The 15288-nt window shown below is 37.6% G+C and overlaps 1 protein-coding gene across 1 annotated transcript; it reads right to left on the reverse strand.

Moving 5' to 3' along the window:
• Positions 1-11650: 11650 nt before the first annotated feature.
• Positions 11651-13626, reverse strand: LOC112789984 (flavonol 3-O-glucosyltransferase UGT89B1). The gene has a single exon (XM_025832180.3). The coding sequence runs from the start codon at positions 13399-13401 to the stop codon at positions 12016-12018; it is 1386 nt and encodes a 461-aa protein (XP_025687965.1). The 5' UTR covers positions 13402-13626; the 3' UTR covers positions 11651-12015.
• Positions 13627-15288: the final 1662 nt, after the last annotated feature.

Raw genomic sequence — 15288 nt, forward strand, 5'->3', positions numbered from 1 at the left:
GCGAAAAAAAATTTGCGAAAAAAAAGGGAAAAAGAAAGCAAGCAGAAAAAGCCAATAGCCCTTAAAACCAAAAGGCAAGGGTAAAAAGGATCCAAGGCTTTGAGCATCAATGGATAGGAGGGCCCAAGGAAATAAAATCCAGGCCTAAGCGGCTAAACCAAGCTGTCCCTAACCATGTGCTTGTGTCATGAAGGTCCAAGTGAAAAGCTTGAGACTGAATGGTTAAAGTCGTGATCCAAAGCAAAAAGAGTGTGCTTAAGAGCTCTGGACACCACTAACTGGGGACTCTAGCAAAGCTGAGTCACAATCTGAAAAGGTTCACCCAGTTATGTGTCTGTGGCATTTATATATCCGGTGGTAATACTGGAAAACAAAGTGCTTAGGGCCACGGCCAAGACTCATAAGTAGCTGTGTTCAAGAATCAACATGCTTAACTAGGAAATTCAATAGCACTATCTGAACTCTGAGTTCCTAGAGACGCCAATCACTCTGAACTTCAAAGGAAAAAGTGAGATGCCAAAACTGTTTAGAAGCAAAAAGCTACAAGTCCCGCTCATCTAATTAGAATTAATATTCATTGATAATTTGAAATTTATAGTATATTCTCTTCATTTTATCCTAATTGATTTTCAGTTTCTTGGGGACAAGCAACAATTTAAGTTTGGTGTTGTGATGAGCGGATAATTTATACGCTTTTTGGCATTGTTTTTAGGTAGTTTTTAGTAAGTTCAAGCTACTTTTAGGGATGTTTTCATTAGTTTTTATGTTAAATTTACATTTCTGGACTTTACTATGAGTTTGTGTGTTTTTCTGTAATTTCAGGTAATTTCTGGCTGAAATTGAGGGACTTGAGCAAAACTCTGAAAAAGGCTAACAAAAGGACTGCTGATGCTGTTGGAATCTGACCTTCCTGCACTCGAAATGGATTTTCTGGAGCTACAGAACTCCAAATGGCGCGCTCTCAACGGCGTTGGAAAGTAGACATCTAGAGCTTTCTAGCAATATATAATAGTTCATACTTCATTCAGGAATTGACGACGTAAATTGGCGTTGAACGTCAAGTACATGCTGCTGTCTGGAGTTAAACGCCAGAAACACGTCATGATCCGGAGTTGAACGCCCAAAACACGTTATAACTCGGCGTTCAACTCCAAGAAAAGCCTCAGCTCGTGGATAGATCAAGCTCAGCCCAAGCATACACCAAGTGGGCCCCAGAAGTGGATTTATGCATCAATTACCTACTCATGTAAACCCTAGTAGCTAGTCTAGTATATATAGGACATTTAACTATTGTATTAGACATCTTTTGACAGTTTAATTTTTGACTGTTTTTAGTCTTTGATCATTCGGTCTTTTGATCATTCAGGGGGCTGGCCATTCGGCCATGCCTGAACCTTTCACTTATGTATTTTCAACAGTGGAGTATCTGCACACCATAGATTAAGGGTGTGGAGCTCTGCTGTACCTCAAGTTTCAATACAATTACTATTACTTTTTATTCAATTCTCTTTTATTCTTATTCCAAGATATACGTTGCACAACACTTTGATGAATGTGATGATCCGTGACACTCATCATCATTCTCACCTATGAACGCGCGTGATTGACAACCACTTTCGTTCTACTCTAGGCCGGGCGCATATCTCTTAGATTCCCCAACAGAATCTTCATGGTATAAGCTAGATAGATGGCGGCATTCATGGGGATCCGGAAAGTCTAACCTTGTCTGTGGTATTCCGAGTAGGATCCTGGAAATCCGGAAAGTCTAACCTTGTCTGTGGTATTCCGAGTAGGATTCCGGTATTGAATGACTGTGACGAGCTTCAAACTCCTGAAGGCTGGGCATGATGACAAACGCAAAAGAATCAAGGAATTCTACTCCAACCTGATTGAGAACCGACAGATGATTAGTCGTGCTGTGACAGAGCATTTGGACCATTTTCACTGAGAAGATGGGATGTAGCTATCAACAAGGGTGATGCCTCTAGACGATTAGCCGTGCAGTGACAGCGCATAGGACCATTTTCCCGAGAGGATTAAAAGTAGCCATTGATGATGGTGATGCCCTACATACAGCTTGCCATGGAAAGGAGTAAGAAGGATTGGATGAAAGCAATAAGAAAGTAGAGATTCGAAAGGATTCTAGCATCTACACACACCTATCTGAAATTCCCACTATTGATTTACATAAGTATTTCTATCCCTTTTTATTTTCTTTTTATTATTAATTTTCGAAACCCATAACCATTTAATCTGCCTAACTGAGATTTACAAGGTGACCATAGCTTGCTTCATACCACAATCTCTGTGGGATCGACCCTTACTCACGTAAGGTATTACTTGGATGACCTAGTACACTTGCTGGTTAAGTTGAATGGAGTTGTGAGCTTCTCTAACAGTGGCTAGAACTCTTTTATCACAATTTCGTTCACCATACATGCACAATATACCACCCATGGACAATCCTCTGACTTACAAACAGCTCTAACCCTAACTCTATCATTCTTTGTAAATAAAATATTTTTGCCCCACTGGATAGTGTAATCCCTAGTAGCTTGCATAAATTCAACTTTTGACTTGAATATCATACTAACCTCAAATTTCAGGTTTTTAAACTTGGTCTTTTCATTAAATTGAGGATAAACAGTTGGTGATTCCTCATCATAGTCTAACTCTTTGCCAGAATCCTCTGAGTGCCATGAGTCAGCATCTGAGGCACTATCAAGATCATCATCAGCTCCTTCTACATCTACCAAATCAAAACATGAATGACATTAAACCTTGGCCAAATCAATTAATAAATTAATACCACTAAGGAAACCCCTAAACATACTAGATTCAGAGCTTTCTTCATCTTCAAAACCCTCATAGCTTGAGTCATCAGTGTCTATTTCTTTATCCCCTAATCTAGACTTAGGAGGCCTATGTTTCTCCCTGACTTCAGCTTTCTTTTGCTTTCTTGGTGCACATTTTTCGCTGTCACTATCACTGTCACTACTATACAAATTGTCTCCTAGAACTTTGGGAGGCTTGTACAACTCATCTTCGTCATTCTCATATGAGTCATGAGAGTCATAATCTTCTTTCTGGATGGGACCTTCTTTTACACATCTTCCAAATCTTGTGACTCTGCATGCACTGATATTTCCTTTGTTCTTATTACTTTATGAGTTCTTGGCTGGTTGAGATGATGTTTTGGAATTAGGTGGGACTGTCTTCCCCTGAAGATTGGTTTTGGTTGGCTGAGGGTGGAGTTTTATGGACTGCAAGGGAGTCTTTATGGGCTGAGAGGTAGTTTTACTGGGCTTATATGCTGATTTGGTGGGCTGAGAATTAGGCTTATTGGGCTTATTGAGTTGTGAGGCTGCCTTAGTGGGCTGAGAATTGGGTTTACTAGGCTGTGAGACTGCTTTAGTGGGATGAGAGGTTGGTTTTTTAGGCTGAGGGTGCATTATAGTGGGAGTCTTGATAGATTGGGAATGGTGCTTCTTGGCCTGGGAACTGGACTTCTTCTTCTTGCTACTTCCTGCTTCCAGAAGAACTACATCTTCCCCCATGTTGTCCGCTACACATGGTTATGAGATGCAATCCTCAAAGTATAGGTTGATCAAATATTGGTTCCTCCTACAATCTTTGCACATTGCAAGCAAGTCGGTATCTGTCACCAACTTCTTCAATCCGAATGCAATGGGAACTCCAGGAACTTTCCACCAACAGTTTCCAGCTTCAATGTATCCCAACTCCTTATAGTAACCCCTTACAAAAAACACATCAAGTGTGTCTCCCTCAACACCCATCAATACCCTCTATATTATCAAGTTCATAAACCATCTCTCTATCCTCACACGTTTTAAACAACCCGCCATGGTGAAAAACAAACGTCATGGGAGGACCCTCCATCTACAATAACAAACATGAAAACACCATTAAAAAACAGACCAGCAACAACTACTCTCTATGTGTCACCAGCTACTAGACCCAGTTTGTACCAATCAACCACTAACCCAAAATAAACATGCAACAGAACCATCACTAAATTCAAACATCCCTTACTAAAAACCATTACAAAGCCAGATAAAGCAACGCAATCTCATACACCAAAATGATAAAAGAACATTTATACAAATCCTTGGTCACTCCAAATCCTACCTTGAATCAGACAAACACTAACACCACGACAGTAACAACACATCACACCACAGAATAAGTCAAAAATCATGAAAAAAGTTACATCCTTACCTCTCACCATCTCAATGCCTTCTTTCACTATCAATGCTGCTCCAGTATAAGATCAACTCTGCATTCAATAGCGACAACTTCTCTATTGTAATCGTCAACCAGCACTAACGATTGTTGATGGGGTGGTTCAGAATGTGGGTCAAAGGCTTAGGGCATACTTTGTGGGAGACGATACGTTTTGGAGCTAAACAGAGAGAGATGGTTGATATGAGACGGGGTAAGGCTTTACAACGTTTGAATCTCTCTTCTGAAGACTAAACGGCGACGTTTCAAGGGCTAGGAGAGCCTTCTACTTAAATGGCGTCGTTTTGATTGTCTGCCACGTTGGCAGTTAACGGCATACGTCAGCGGACGTTTGCCAACTCAGCGATGGAGATGACGGAAGAACGAACGTGATTAAATAAGGTATTTTTGGGGGACGAGTTTGATTAATTTTATCTTTCAAAAACGAAAATGAAGATCGAAATATTTTTCAGGGACGATTTTATCTATTATCTCATCAAAACAAAAATGACTAAGAAAATCTGACAAAGATGGAATTAATAACTAAGTTATCTGAACGAAGGAAATAAAACATTCATTTTTCAATTGCTCAATATCACGAGAATGTTGTGGAATGTATTTCAAAGTTTTAAGGACTTAGATTATTTTATTTTGAAAATGAGGAATCGTAGTTCACAAATATCCTTTTTTGAATAATCCAAATCTAGTTATATGTATTATCAACACATGATATATGATATCTTAAGGTAAAAAAAAAAATATGTATTTCTTAGATCAAACTACCTAACATAGCAACTAAAATAAAAAATAAAATCCCTTAAAATGTCTCGAGAGTCATATCATAACATAATTTTTTAATGACACTATCTATGAGAATACTATAAATTAAATGTGTATGATTAAGGTTAGTATTTAAATTTCGTTTGTTAAAATTTTTTGAAAAGATACATGTGTTTTAAAAGGTTAAACTCCTCTTTTTGTGTTTGGTAAATAAAAAAGATTATGTGTTTGTACTTGCAGCTTTTAAAAGATTAGGATACTTTTAAAAGCACCTAACGTAAAACTTTTCAAAGTTGACTTGTACTTTTCAAAATTTAAAAGTTTAATATAACCTCATATGTTAATCAATTTTTAAATTTAATGCTTGTATTTATGTCTATTATAATAATTTTAAATTTTAAAAGCTATTTTACTAAACACAATTGTTGTTGCTTGTGTTTATTGAAAGCTATTTTTAATTTGATTTACCAAATATAAATGCTATAACTTTTAAAAAGTCATCTTTTAAAAGTTAACTCTTAAAACTACTTTTGAAAAGTAAAAACTTTATCAAACTAAGCCTTATTACTAACTCCACACAAAATTATTAACTAAAAATTACAAATTCATAATTTCACTGCCTTAGTAAAGTGACGTAGCACCCAAAACACCTAGAAGGCAGTGAGTGTCACTGAAGTAGCACAAACATGAGTCATCCCAATAAAACTTTGGCACTTTTTGCAGTAAAAGGCTTGGACATGCTTCCAAAAGCATTAAACATCATTCAGACTCACTCATTCAATCTTGAGACAACAGTTTTCACCAATATCCTTTATAGAAAAAGACCAAAACATACATTATGCATATTCTAATCCTACATAAATTTTCACTATATATATAATATAACCTTCTCAAGTTCCTCCTCAACAGCTTTTGCAATTTCAGTCTTGGTCTAGCTCCATCTTAGGTACACATTCCCTGATAACTAAAAGAACAAAAGAGAAATAAATCAACTCCAATTAGAATATGCATAAAGTGTGAATAATGAAAATTGGAATACTAAGGATAAACCCTTTTACAATCCTAACTTAAACGTAACATACAAGTGAAACAAGCTCTGGAGGTGCTGATTACCTATATACCGGCAGGATCAACGTTAGATGTTTTGGCATTCATTCATGCTTGGATTTTTTTTGATGTATTAATATGGAAAAAAGAAAGCATTCTATTTCAGTGCTACTAAAAAAAGGAATATTATTATTAGCGAATGTGGTTATGAATGATGGATGCATTTGCAGAATTGCAACTGCAATGCTTAGGAAAGTGCAGAATCATTTCGCATAAGATGTTGCAAATTTCTTAAAGGATGTTGAAAATATACGTAAATCACTCTTGGATTATTGGGATTATTCTCTAAATAACTATTGATATTTCTTGAAACCTTTCGAGGGAAGGGCTAGGAGAGGTATATGATGAGGACGTCACTTTTGCAACTGCCCTTCAAGATTTTGTGAGTGGCCATAATGATCCTCATTTTGCTGCTTTAGGAGGTAAACTTCATCTTCTCTCTCTCTTTTTGTTTTTTTAACTAAAACAAAATCAATATCTTTGGTACATAAGCTTATATCTTTCCTTATTTTAGTTACAAAGGTTCAAATTGAATATATTGATGCGTACTCCAGTTTCTACTATGTTTTTAATTTCTTGACTTCTGTGCTTCCTTTGACTATGATTAAGATTGCACTACGTGTTTATGTCTCTATTGCTGATTTTGATGAATTTTGATCTCCAGAACCTGTTATGAGCCAATTTACTATTGCTTTTAGAAAAATCAGTACATACAAAGAACTTCTTCGGTCACAAGTAATGAGATTTTTGTTCTTGGAGGTAGGTCGATACTCTTAATAATAATAATAATAGTAATAATAATAATAATAATAATATATTATTGTTTAAGTAGCAGTTTAAATAGCAGGGATATCAACTATTACATCAGATGCAACTCCTCACCCTTTGGCATTGTTTATGAGGTGTCGTGTCTCCTATTGAAGGAGCAGTTTTACATGCCACAATGCAAAAATCCAAAATCTGTAAAGCTTTTAATGTCATGTCAGTGAGTGGTAGTTAATTAGAAAATGTAATTAATTTTTTGAGCAATGCTAGGTTCAGCAATTTTTGTGATTGTTAGCCATCAACTAACTATCAATGATGATTTGATGGTGTGAGATTGGTATGAGATTTCATTCAATGGCTCACCTTCCTTCCGCCTATGTTACACTTGCGGTACATAGCCGGTCCCAAGCCCGGATAAAGGAGGAGGGTTGTGTTAGGTCTTCGGCAACCAACGTAAAAATATAGCCGAACCCTCCATGACATGAATCAAAGACATTATTGCGCTAAAGCTAGGTCGTTGCCCGGAAGCAACGCGCCGTATGCCTCGAGTACGGTGTCAAAGCAAGAGTCACTGCATCGGTACCCGGATGTAGTGTTAAATGAGCAAGGGTTCTCGCGTTTTCGTGAACGGACGAGGGTAAATAAGCTAGTTCACAAAGGAAAAGGTAAAGGTCGAAGCGACAAAAGGTTGAGATTTGGGACATGGAACATAGGCACTCTAACAGGAAAGTCCATGGAGGTGGTGGACACCATGACAAGGAGGAAGATTAACATTATGTGCCTATAAGAAACGAAATGGGTTGGTGCAAAGGCTAGGGAGTTGGATTCTTCTAGTTTCAAACTTTGGTATACAGGAAAGGTGAAGAATAGGAATGGAGTTGGAATAATTGTGGATAAGTAGTGGAAGAAGGACGTAGTTGATGTTAAGAGGGTGGGAGATCAGATCATCTCTATCAAACTTGTGGTGGAGGGAGGTGCTTTCCATGTGATTAGCGCCTATGCACCGCAAGTGGTTTCGGACGAACAATACAAGATAAGGTTTTGGGAGGATCTAGAGAGTTTGGTTCAAGGCATACCTTTGGGAGATAAGATTTTCTTAGGAGGAGATTTAAATGGCCATGTTGGGAGAGAAGTGACTGGATATGGGAGTATTCACGGAGGCCATGGTTTCGGGGTGATCAATGTCGAGGGTAAAACTATTTTGGACTTTTCCTCAACTTTTGATCTTCTCATCGCAAATACATGTTTTAAAAAGAGAGACGAACATCTTATAACCTATAAGAGTGGCATGACAAGCTCTCAAATCGACTTCTTCTTGTTGAGGAGAGTCGACCGGAAATTTTGCATTAACTGTAAAATTATCCCGGGAGAGAGTTTGACAACACAACATAGGGTGCTTGTCATGGATTTTCGCGTTGAGCAAAAGTTTAGGAAAAGACATCATACGAAGAACCCAAGGACGAGGTGGTGGCGGATGAAAGGTGAGGAACAAAGAAGCTTCCTAAGACGGGTAGGAGAAGAGGCAAAGTGGGATGTGAATGGAAGCGCGGAAGAGATGTGGAGGGAGATGGCAGAAGTTATTAGAAGAACAGCAAAAGAAAGTTTTGGTGAATCTAAAGGAATAGGACCAAGAGACAAGGAGTCCTGGTGGTGGAATGCGAGTATACAAGAAAAAATAAAGATAAAAAGGGAATGCTTTAAAGAGTGGTCTTTATGCCGCAATGCAGATAACTGGGAAAAATATAAGGCGGCTAGGAAAGAGACAAAAGTGGCTGTAAGTGAAGCAAGAACAAGAGCATATGAGGGTCTCTACCAGTCTTTGGGCACGAAAGAAGGAGAAAAAGGTATATATAGAATTGCAAAGAGCCGGGAAAGAAGAACGAGAGATTTAGATCAGGTTAAGTGCATAAAGGATAAGGATGGAGAGGTGTTGGCTCAAGAGGAGAAGATTAATGAAAGGTGGAAGAGCTACTTCTACGAGTTATTTAATGAGGGACAGAAGACTCTTCCGAGCCTTGGTCGATTATGCACAAGGGAAGAAGATCAAAACTTTGACTACTATCGAAGGATTCGAGACTTCGAGGTAAAAGAGGCTTTAAAGCAGATGAAAAATGGCAGGGCAGTAGGACCTGATAATATCCCGATTGAGGTTTGGAAGGGTCTTGGAGGAAAAGGCATCAACTGGTTAACCAAGCTTTTTAATGAGATTTTAAGGTCAAAGAAGATGCCTGATGAGTGGAGAAAGAGCACCTTGGTACCTATCTACAAGAATAAGGGGATATACAAAGTTGCAGAAATTATAGAGGGATTAAGCTTATGAGTCATACTATGAAGTTATGGGAAAGGGTGATAGAACGAAGGCTGAGAAAAGAGACACAAGTAACAGAGAACCAATTTGGATTTATGCCAGGCAGATCTACCACTGAAGCGATATACCTATTAAGAAGGATGATGGAGAGGTATCGTAGTAATAAAAGGGATCTACACATGGTGTTTATTGATTTGGAAAAAGCGTATGATAGGGTACCAAGGGAGGTCTTATGGAAGGTTTTAGAAAAGAGGAGAGTAAGGATCGCATATATTCGGGCAATTAAAGACATGTATGATGGGGCCACAACTAGTGTGAAGACTCAAGGTGGTGTGACAGAGGAATTCCCTATTGGTATAGGATTACACCAGGGATCATCCTTAAGTCCATACCTTTTCACATTAGTTTTGGAAGTACTCACAGAGCACATCCAAGAGCCTGTGCCATGGTGCATGCTTTTTGCCGATGATATCGTCCTTATGGGAGAGTTAAGGGAAGACCTAAATAAGAAGTTGGAGTTATGGAGAGAAGCTCTAGAAGTGTATGGTCTGCGCATAAGCCGTAGCAAGACAGAATATATGGAATGTAAGTTCAGTCTGAGAAGGGAAAACTCCAATATAGAGGTGAAAATTGGAGAGAACATCCTACGAAAAGTTAAAAGTTTTAAGTATCTTGGGTGCATCATACAGGATAATGGAGAGATTGAACATGATGTAAATCATAGGATCCAAGCAGGTTGGTCAAAATGGCGGAGTGCATCTGGTTTTATATGCGACAAAAAAGTGCCTTTAAAACTTAAAGGTAAATTCTATTGCACCGCTATAAGACCGGCTATGCTGTATGGTACAGAGTGTTGGGCGGCTAAAGGGGAGCACGAACATAAGCTGAGTGTGGCAGAGATGAAGATGTTGAGATGGATGAGTGGTCATACGCGATTGGATAAAATAAGGAATGAAGATATAAGGGAGAGAGTTGGAGTAGCACCCATTGTGGAAAAGATGGTTGAATCGCGTCTCAGGTGGTTTGGACATGTGAGAAGAAGACCGATAGAACATCCAGTCAGGAGGGTGGATGAGATGGAAGATGGACAAAGGGCGAAAGGCAGAGGAAGACCTAAGAAGACCATCCATGAGGTGGTCAAACGAGATCTACATATAAACGGTCTCTCTGTAGACATGATACATGACAGAGCACAATGACGTCGTTTGATTCATGTAGCCGACCCCACTTAGTGGGACAAGGTTTTGTTGTTGTTGTTGTTGTTGTTGTTGTTGTTGTTGTTGTTGTTGTCTAATACTTAAATTATAATTTAAGATGTAGGTCTTTGTAAATTGGCTTATATTTGGCGCTTTTTATTTTTAGTATTGTGATTCAAGTGCTGTTTTTCGATAACATGAATACTTAATGTAATTTTTTTTGGGTATGATATTATAAATATGAAGGTTAAATTTGTGGTTTAAATTTTTTTTAAAAAATTACAAATTTAAGGATTAGATTTGTGGTTTATAATTTTTTTTTGATAAAACTGACTTATTAATTTACTTATCCTTTAAAAAAATATTTCAACTCACACAAATTTAAGGTTCTGATTTTTCTATTACCACAAATTAAATTCTAAGTTTTGTTTTCAAAACAAAACTAATTCCAATTAAAAAAAATTATTTTTATATCCATAAAAAACACACCATTTTTCTATAATTAAGCATAACACATTTTAAATTTTCATAACTAAAAAAATTAGTCTATATTTGGAGCTATAATTCATTCTACTCACCTTACTTTAACGGGGTTGATATTAGGTAAAAAAAAGTCTATTAATTAATATATCCATTTAAAATAATATTTTTGGTTAAAAAATGAGATGTCTGGTAGGTTGTGGTTTTATAATTTATATACGCATGTAATGTTTGGTATTTTTTCTTTTTACCTAAATGATTTGTAGTTAGTCGCCAAAAAAAATGATTTGTAGTTTACTTGTGTTTGACGTTTAATATTAAATTAAGTAATTTTTTTAAATAAAAAAATTAAATAATTTTATGTTGGCCTATTAACTTGATGTGTTATTTAATGTTGAATGTGAACCGTTTTAAGGTCTGAAAATATAAAGCTTGTTTTTTGTGTATTTTTTTTTGAGTTAAAGTTTGATTATGTTAAAAATAATTTTAGTATAAAAAAATTAAAATATAATAAGCCAAATATTTGTTCTTTGTTTTAAGCTTAATATAATTTTTGTTTTGTGTTTTTTTAGTATGATCAAATTTTAACTCTAAAGAAACAAAAAATAAGTTTTATATTCAATATTAAATAGCACATCAAGTTAATAGGCCAAAACAAAATTAATTGATTTTTTTTAAAAATTACTTAATTTAATATTAAAAATCAAACACAAGTTAGTTACAAATCATTTAGGTAAAAAGAAAAAAAAACATTGTACGTGCAATGATTACATTTAAGTCATTAACAATTTATTCCACTATTTATTATTATATTCTTAAATTTGTACACATTGTAATTATATATATTGACTCTCTATACTATTTTTTTTTATATAGGAGAAAAGTAATCGTTAGCAATACAGTAGGATTTATATTCGATTTGCTTACATAATCAACCTCTAATCCAATTTTAGGATGACTTCTTACATTAGACTTTTATATTATCAAAAAGTGAAATTTAACAAACATAATGTAGTAAATTTGTTCACCAATATATATATATATATATATATATATATATATATATATATATATGTATATATATATATATATATATATATATATATATATATATATAATTTTTCTAATTTCTACCCATCACGCTTGAACAACCCTGATCTCACTTAGCTTTTCCACCAGCTTATCCAACTGTTCCTGAGAGCTCCCATCCTTATTGATCGCACCCAAAGCCTTACCTCTCAGCTCCTCAGCCCTTACCCTCTCCTTCGTAGTTCTCTCCAACGACCACTTTATCTTCCTCGCCAGCTCGCTCGGTTCCGGAACATTCTCCGTCCCCTCCGCCGCTCGAACCGCCACGCCCAACTGGTCCACCAACAGTTTCGCATTAGTGTACTGGTCCGCACCCATCGGCCAAGTCAGCATCACAACACCGGAGATCACTCCTTCCAGCGTCGAGTTCCACCCGCAGTGACTCAAGAACGAGCCCACGGCACGGTGACTCAGTATTACCATCTGCGGGGCCCATCCCTGGATGATGAACCCACTCTTCCCCACCCGATTCGCGAGTCCACTTAGAACGTTACGGTGGTCCCGTTCCACGTGTCGCGTGTCAAGATCCTTCACGGACAATATGAAACGGACGCCGCTGAGTTCCAATGCTTGCGTCAGCACCTCCATCTGCTCACTCGTAAGAACCGTACGGCTCCCGAAGCAGACATACACCACCGAACCGCTCTCGCACGAGTCGAGCCACATTATGAGATCGTCGTGGTTCACAGTGCTTGAACCGCCGCGGCATTCCGATCCGATCGAACCGTCTTCCGGATTAGGAAGAACTGGACCTACGGCCCAGACCCTCTCATGGTCTAGCTCCTTCTTCACATGGTCGAGGTAAATGCGCTCCAATTCGGTGAAAGTGTTGAAAACGATGCCCCATGTTTCTAGATTCAGGAGCATGTTTTCCCTGTGAAATTCCCATTCAAATTCTCCTCTCTTGCTCTCCCTGAAATGGTATGTGAGCTGCCACGAGGGGTAAATTGGGGAATTCGGCAGTTTCGGGAACGAAACGACGTCGTTGTTTTCGATTTGGGGAAGATCGCGCCAAAGGGAGAAAGAGACGGAAAGTGCGAAGGCGCCAGAAGGAGAGAACACAAGGCGTGGCACATGGAGGTCACGGGCGAGGTAGTGGGTCCAGCCGAGGAAGAAGTCTGAGATGATGGCTTTGGGGGGTAAAGGATGAGTCATGGCCCAGTCGAGGAGGATCGGGTAGTGGTTTTGGCGCATGGAGGTGACCATTGCTACGAGCCTGTTTTGGTTCGGATTTGGGAATTGAAGGTTCGGGAGGACGAGTGTTTGGAGAAGTGGGGAGTAATTGGATGGGACTAAGGGTTGGTTCGGCGGAGTAACCAAAACGGTGACGTTTATGCCACGAGAGACTAAGGCCTTGCACAGGTCTAAGAGGGGTATTAAGTGACCAGAAGATGGGAAGGGGTATGCGAGGACGTGGGTCTTTGTTGGAGACATGTTTGGAGCTGGATTCTAACGGGAAACGGAGACGAAGGAGAGCGTGGTTCGTTAATGTACTTCCTAAGATATTCAGCTTCGAGTTATAAAAGGAAAAGAATAAAATTTGGAGAAAAGTTGGTATGAATAGTGATTGCATGGTGATTTGCATATTAATAGTTTTCTCCAATGTTTTGACTCATGAGTTACGTTGCCTCTCAGTGCGGACAGTGCCGAACCGCTGTTTGCATCGGATACGCTAGTTGCTTACTTTTTTATTTTATTGAATTGCTTGTCAACTTTCGTAAGTGCTGACGGCATCGCATACGTGATATGTGAGTTGCTTAATTATTTAGTGGCCAAATTTTGTCTAGATAGTTCCCCCCAGATGGCACCTTACAATTTAAAATTGCTATCAATTGAAAATACCATGAAAATATGAGAATATAACTTTGGTGGCTTGTGGTACTGCAGTTGGGTAGAATGAAGTTTAATAGAATATAGTAGACTTCTATCACTTAAAATTAAGACTAATGAAAAGGAAAAATATCTAGAGTTTTTGTCCAAAACTAGAAAAATTAGAATGATGATGCATAATTCATAATCTTCGAATGAGTTGGTGAATTTTATCACTTCGGCAGCATGAAATATTAGCTATAACAAAACCACTTCAAACCCGTTTAAGGCGGTTACCAAAATCCTCCGTCAACAAAAATCGTTCTATAATATAGTTAACTTTTTAAATATGAAACTTTAGAGAAAAAAAATACAAAATTTATTTTAAATAATATTATACTCATTTTTTATTTTTACTTACTTGAGTATCGAAATATTTTTATAAGTGTCTGTCACTGTCCATTCTCATAGAGCAGACATATATCTCATCCATCTCAGGCGAAGATGAGTTCAATCTTGGACAGAACGAATTATATACATTACCTCTTTGTTGTAAGTCTTTAATTGATGGTAGAAGAATAAAAGCCACCTCCTCTTTCTCCCATCGAAACCAAATTGTTGGCTATCAATAAATCATTACAAACAGAGTTTCAGAAGATGACTAAGTTGTAAAATCAAAGCAAAATGGCCGAAGCGATGAAGAGGACTAAAAGAATCCTGATAATGGTAACAATGGAGATAAGCACACCTCGGAAGTCAAGACCGCAGTAGTAGCCACCCCAAAGTCGTCAACAAAAAGAAGCAATCATTTTTCACAAGAAATTGAGTTTTCAAATATCTAGAAACTTCACTCTACTTATAACATTGAAACCATACGAGGGAATTGGTGACCCCAATATCCACGTCACAATTTTATTCGATGATGTTCATGAATGGTGTATCCGATCTAATACTTTGTTGTACATTTTTCACCTTTTTAGATGGTGCTGTCTTGATTTGGTTTTTTGATTTACCTACAGGTTTTATATCAATTTTCAATGAGTTGGCCGACCTATTTGTCAACAACTTTGTAGCCTCAAAGATTTATGTATATGACTCACATGCACTTTCTCAACACCATAAAGTAAGGGTAACATGAAAGACTTAAAGACTATATGACGCTAAGGTGGCCTTGGAGATATCGAACCTCAACCCAAATGTCCACCTACATGCGTTGAAGAGTGGGATCTGCCTTGGAAAATTCCAAGAGACCATAGCAGTGATAAAACCAAAAACACTAACCGAGTTTCGAGAGAAAGCAACAAATCAAATTGAAATAGAAGAGATTCAATAAATCCAGAGAGTAGAAAGACCTATCCTTGCTGGCTGAGAAGAAAACAAACGTAACAAATATCAGAACAATAAGGAGGATCGAAAGTCGTTCAAACTAATTAACCCCAAAGTTTGACACATACACTCGTTCAACACCAAAAGGGAGGCATTATCAAAGACATCTTACACTACAAACTAATT

This window comes from Arachis hypogaea, chromosome 3, assembly GCF_003086295.3.
Source record: "Arachis hypogaea cultivar Tifrunner chromosome 3, arahy.Tifrunner.gnm2.J5K5, whole genome shotgun sequence".
NCBI lineage: Eukaryota > Viridiplantae > Streptophyta > Magnoliopsida > Fabales > Fabaceae > Arachis > Arachis hypogaea.

Excerpts from the sequence above, each read along its gene's own strand:
- LOC112789984 (XM_025832180.3), bottom strand. The coding sequence starts at position 13,401 with ATGTCTCCAACAAAGACCCACGTCCTCGCATACCCCTTCCCATCTTCT.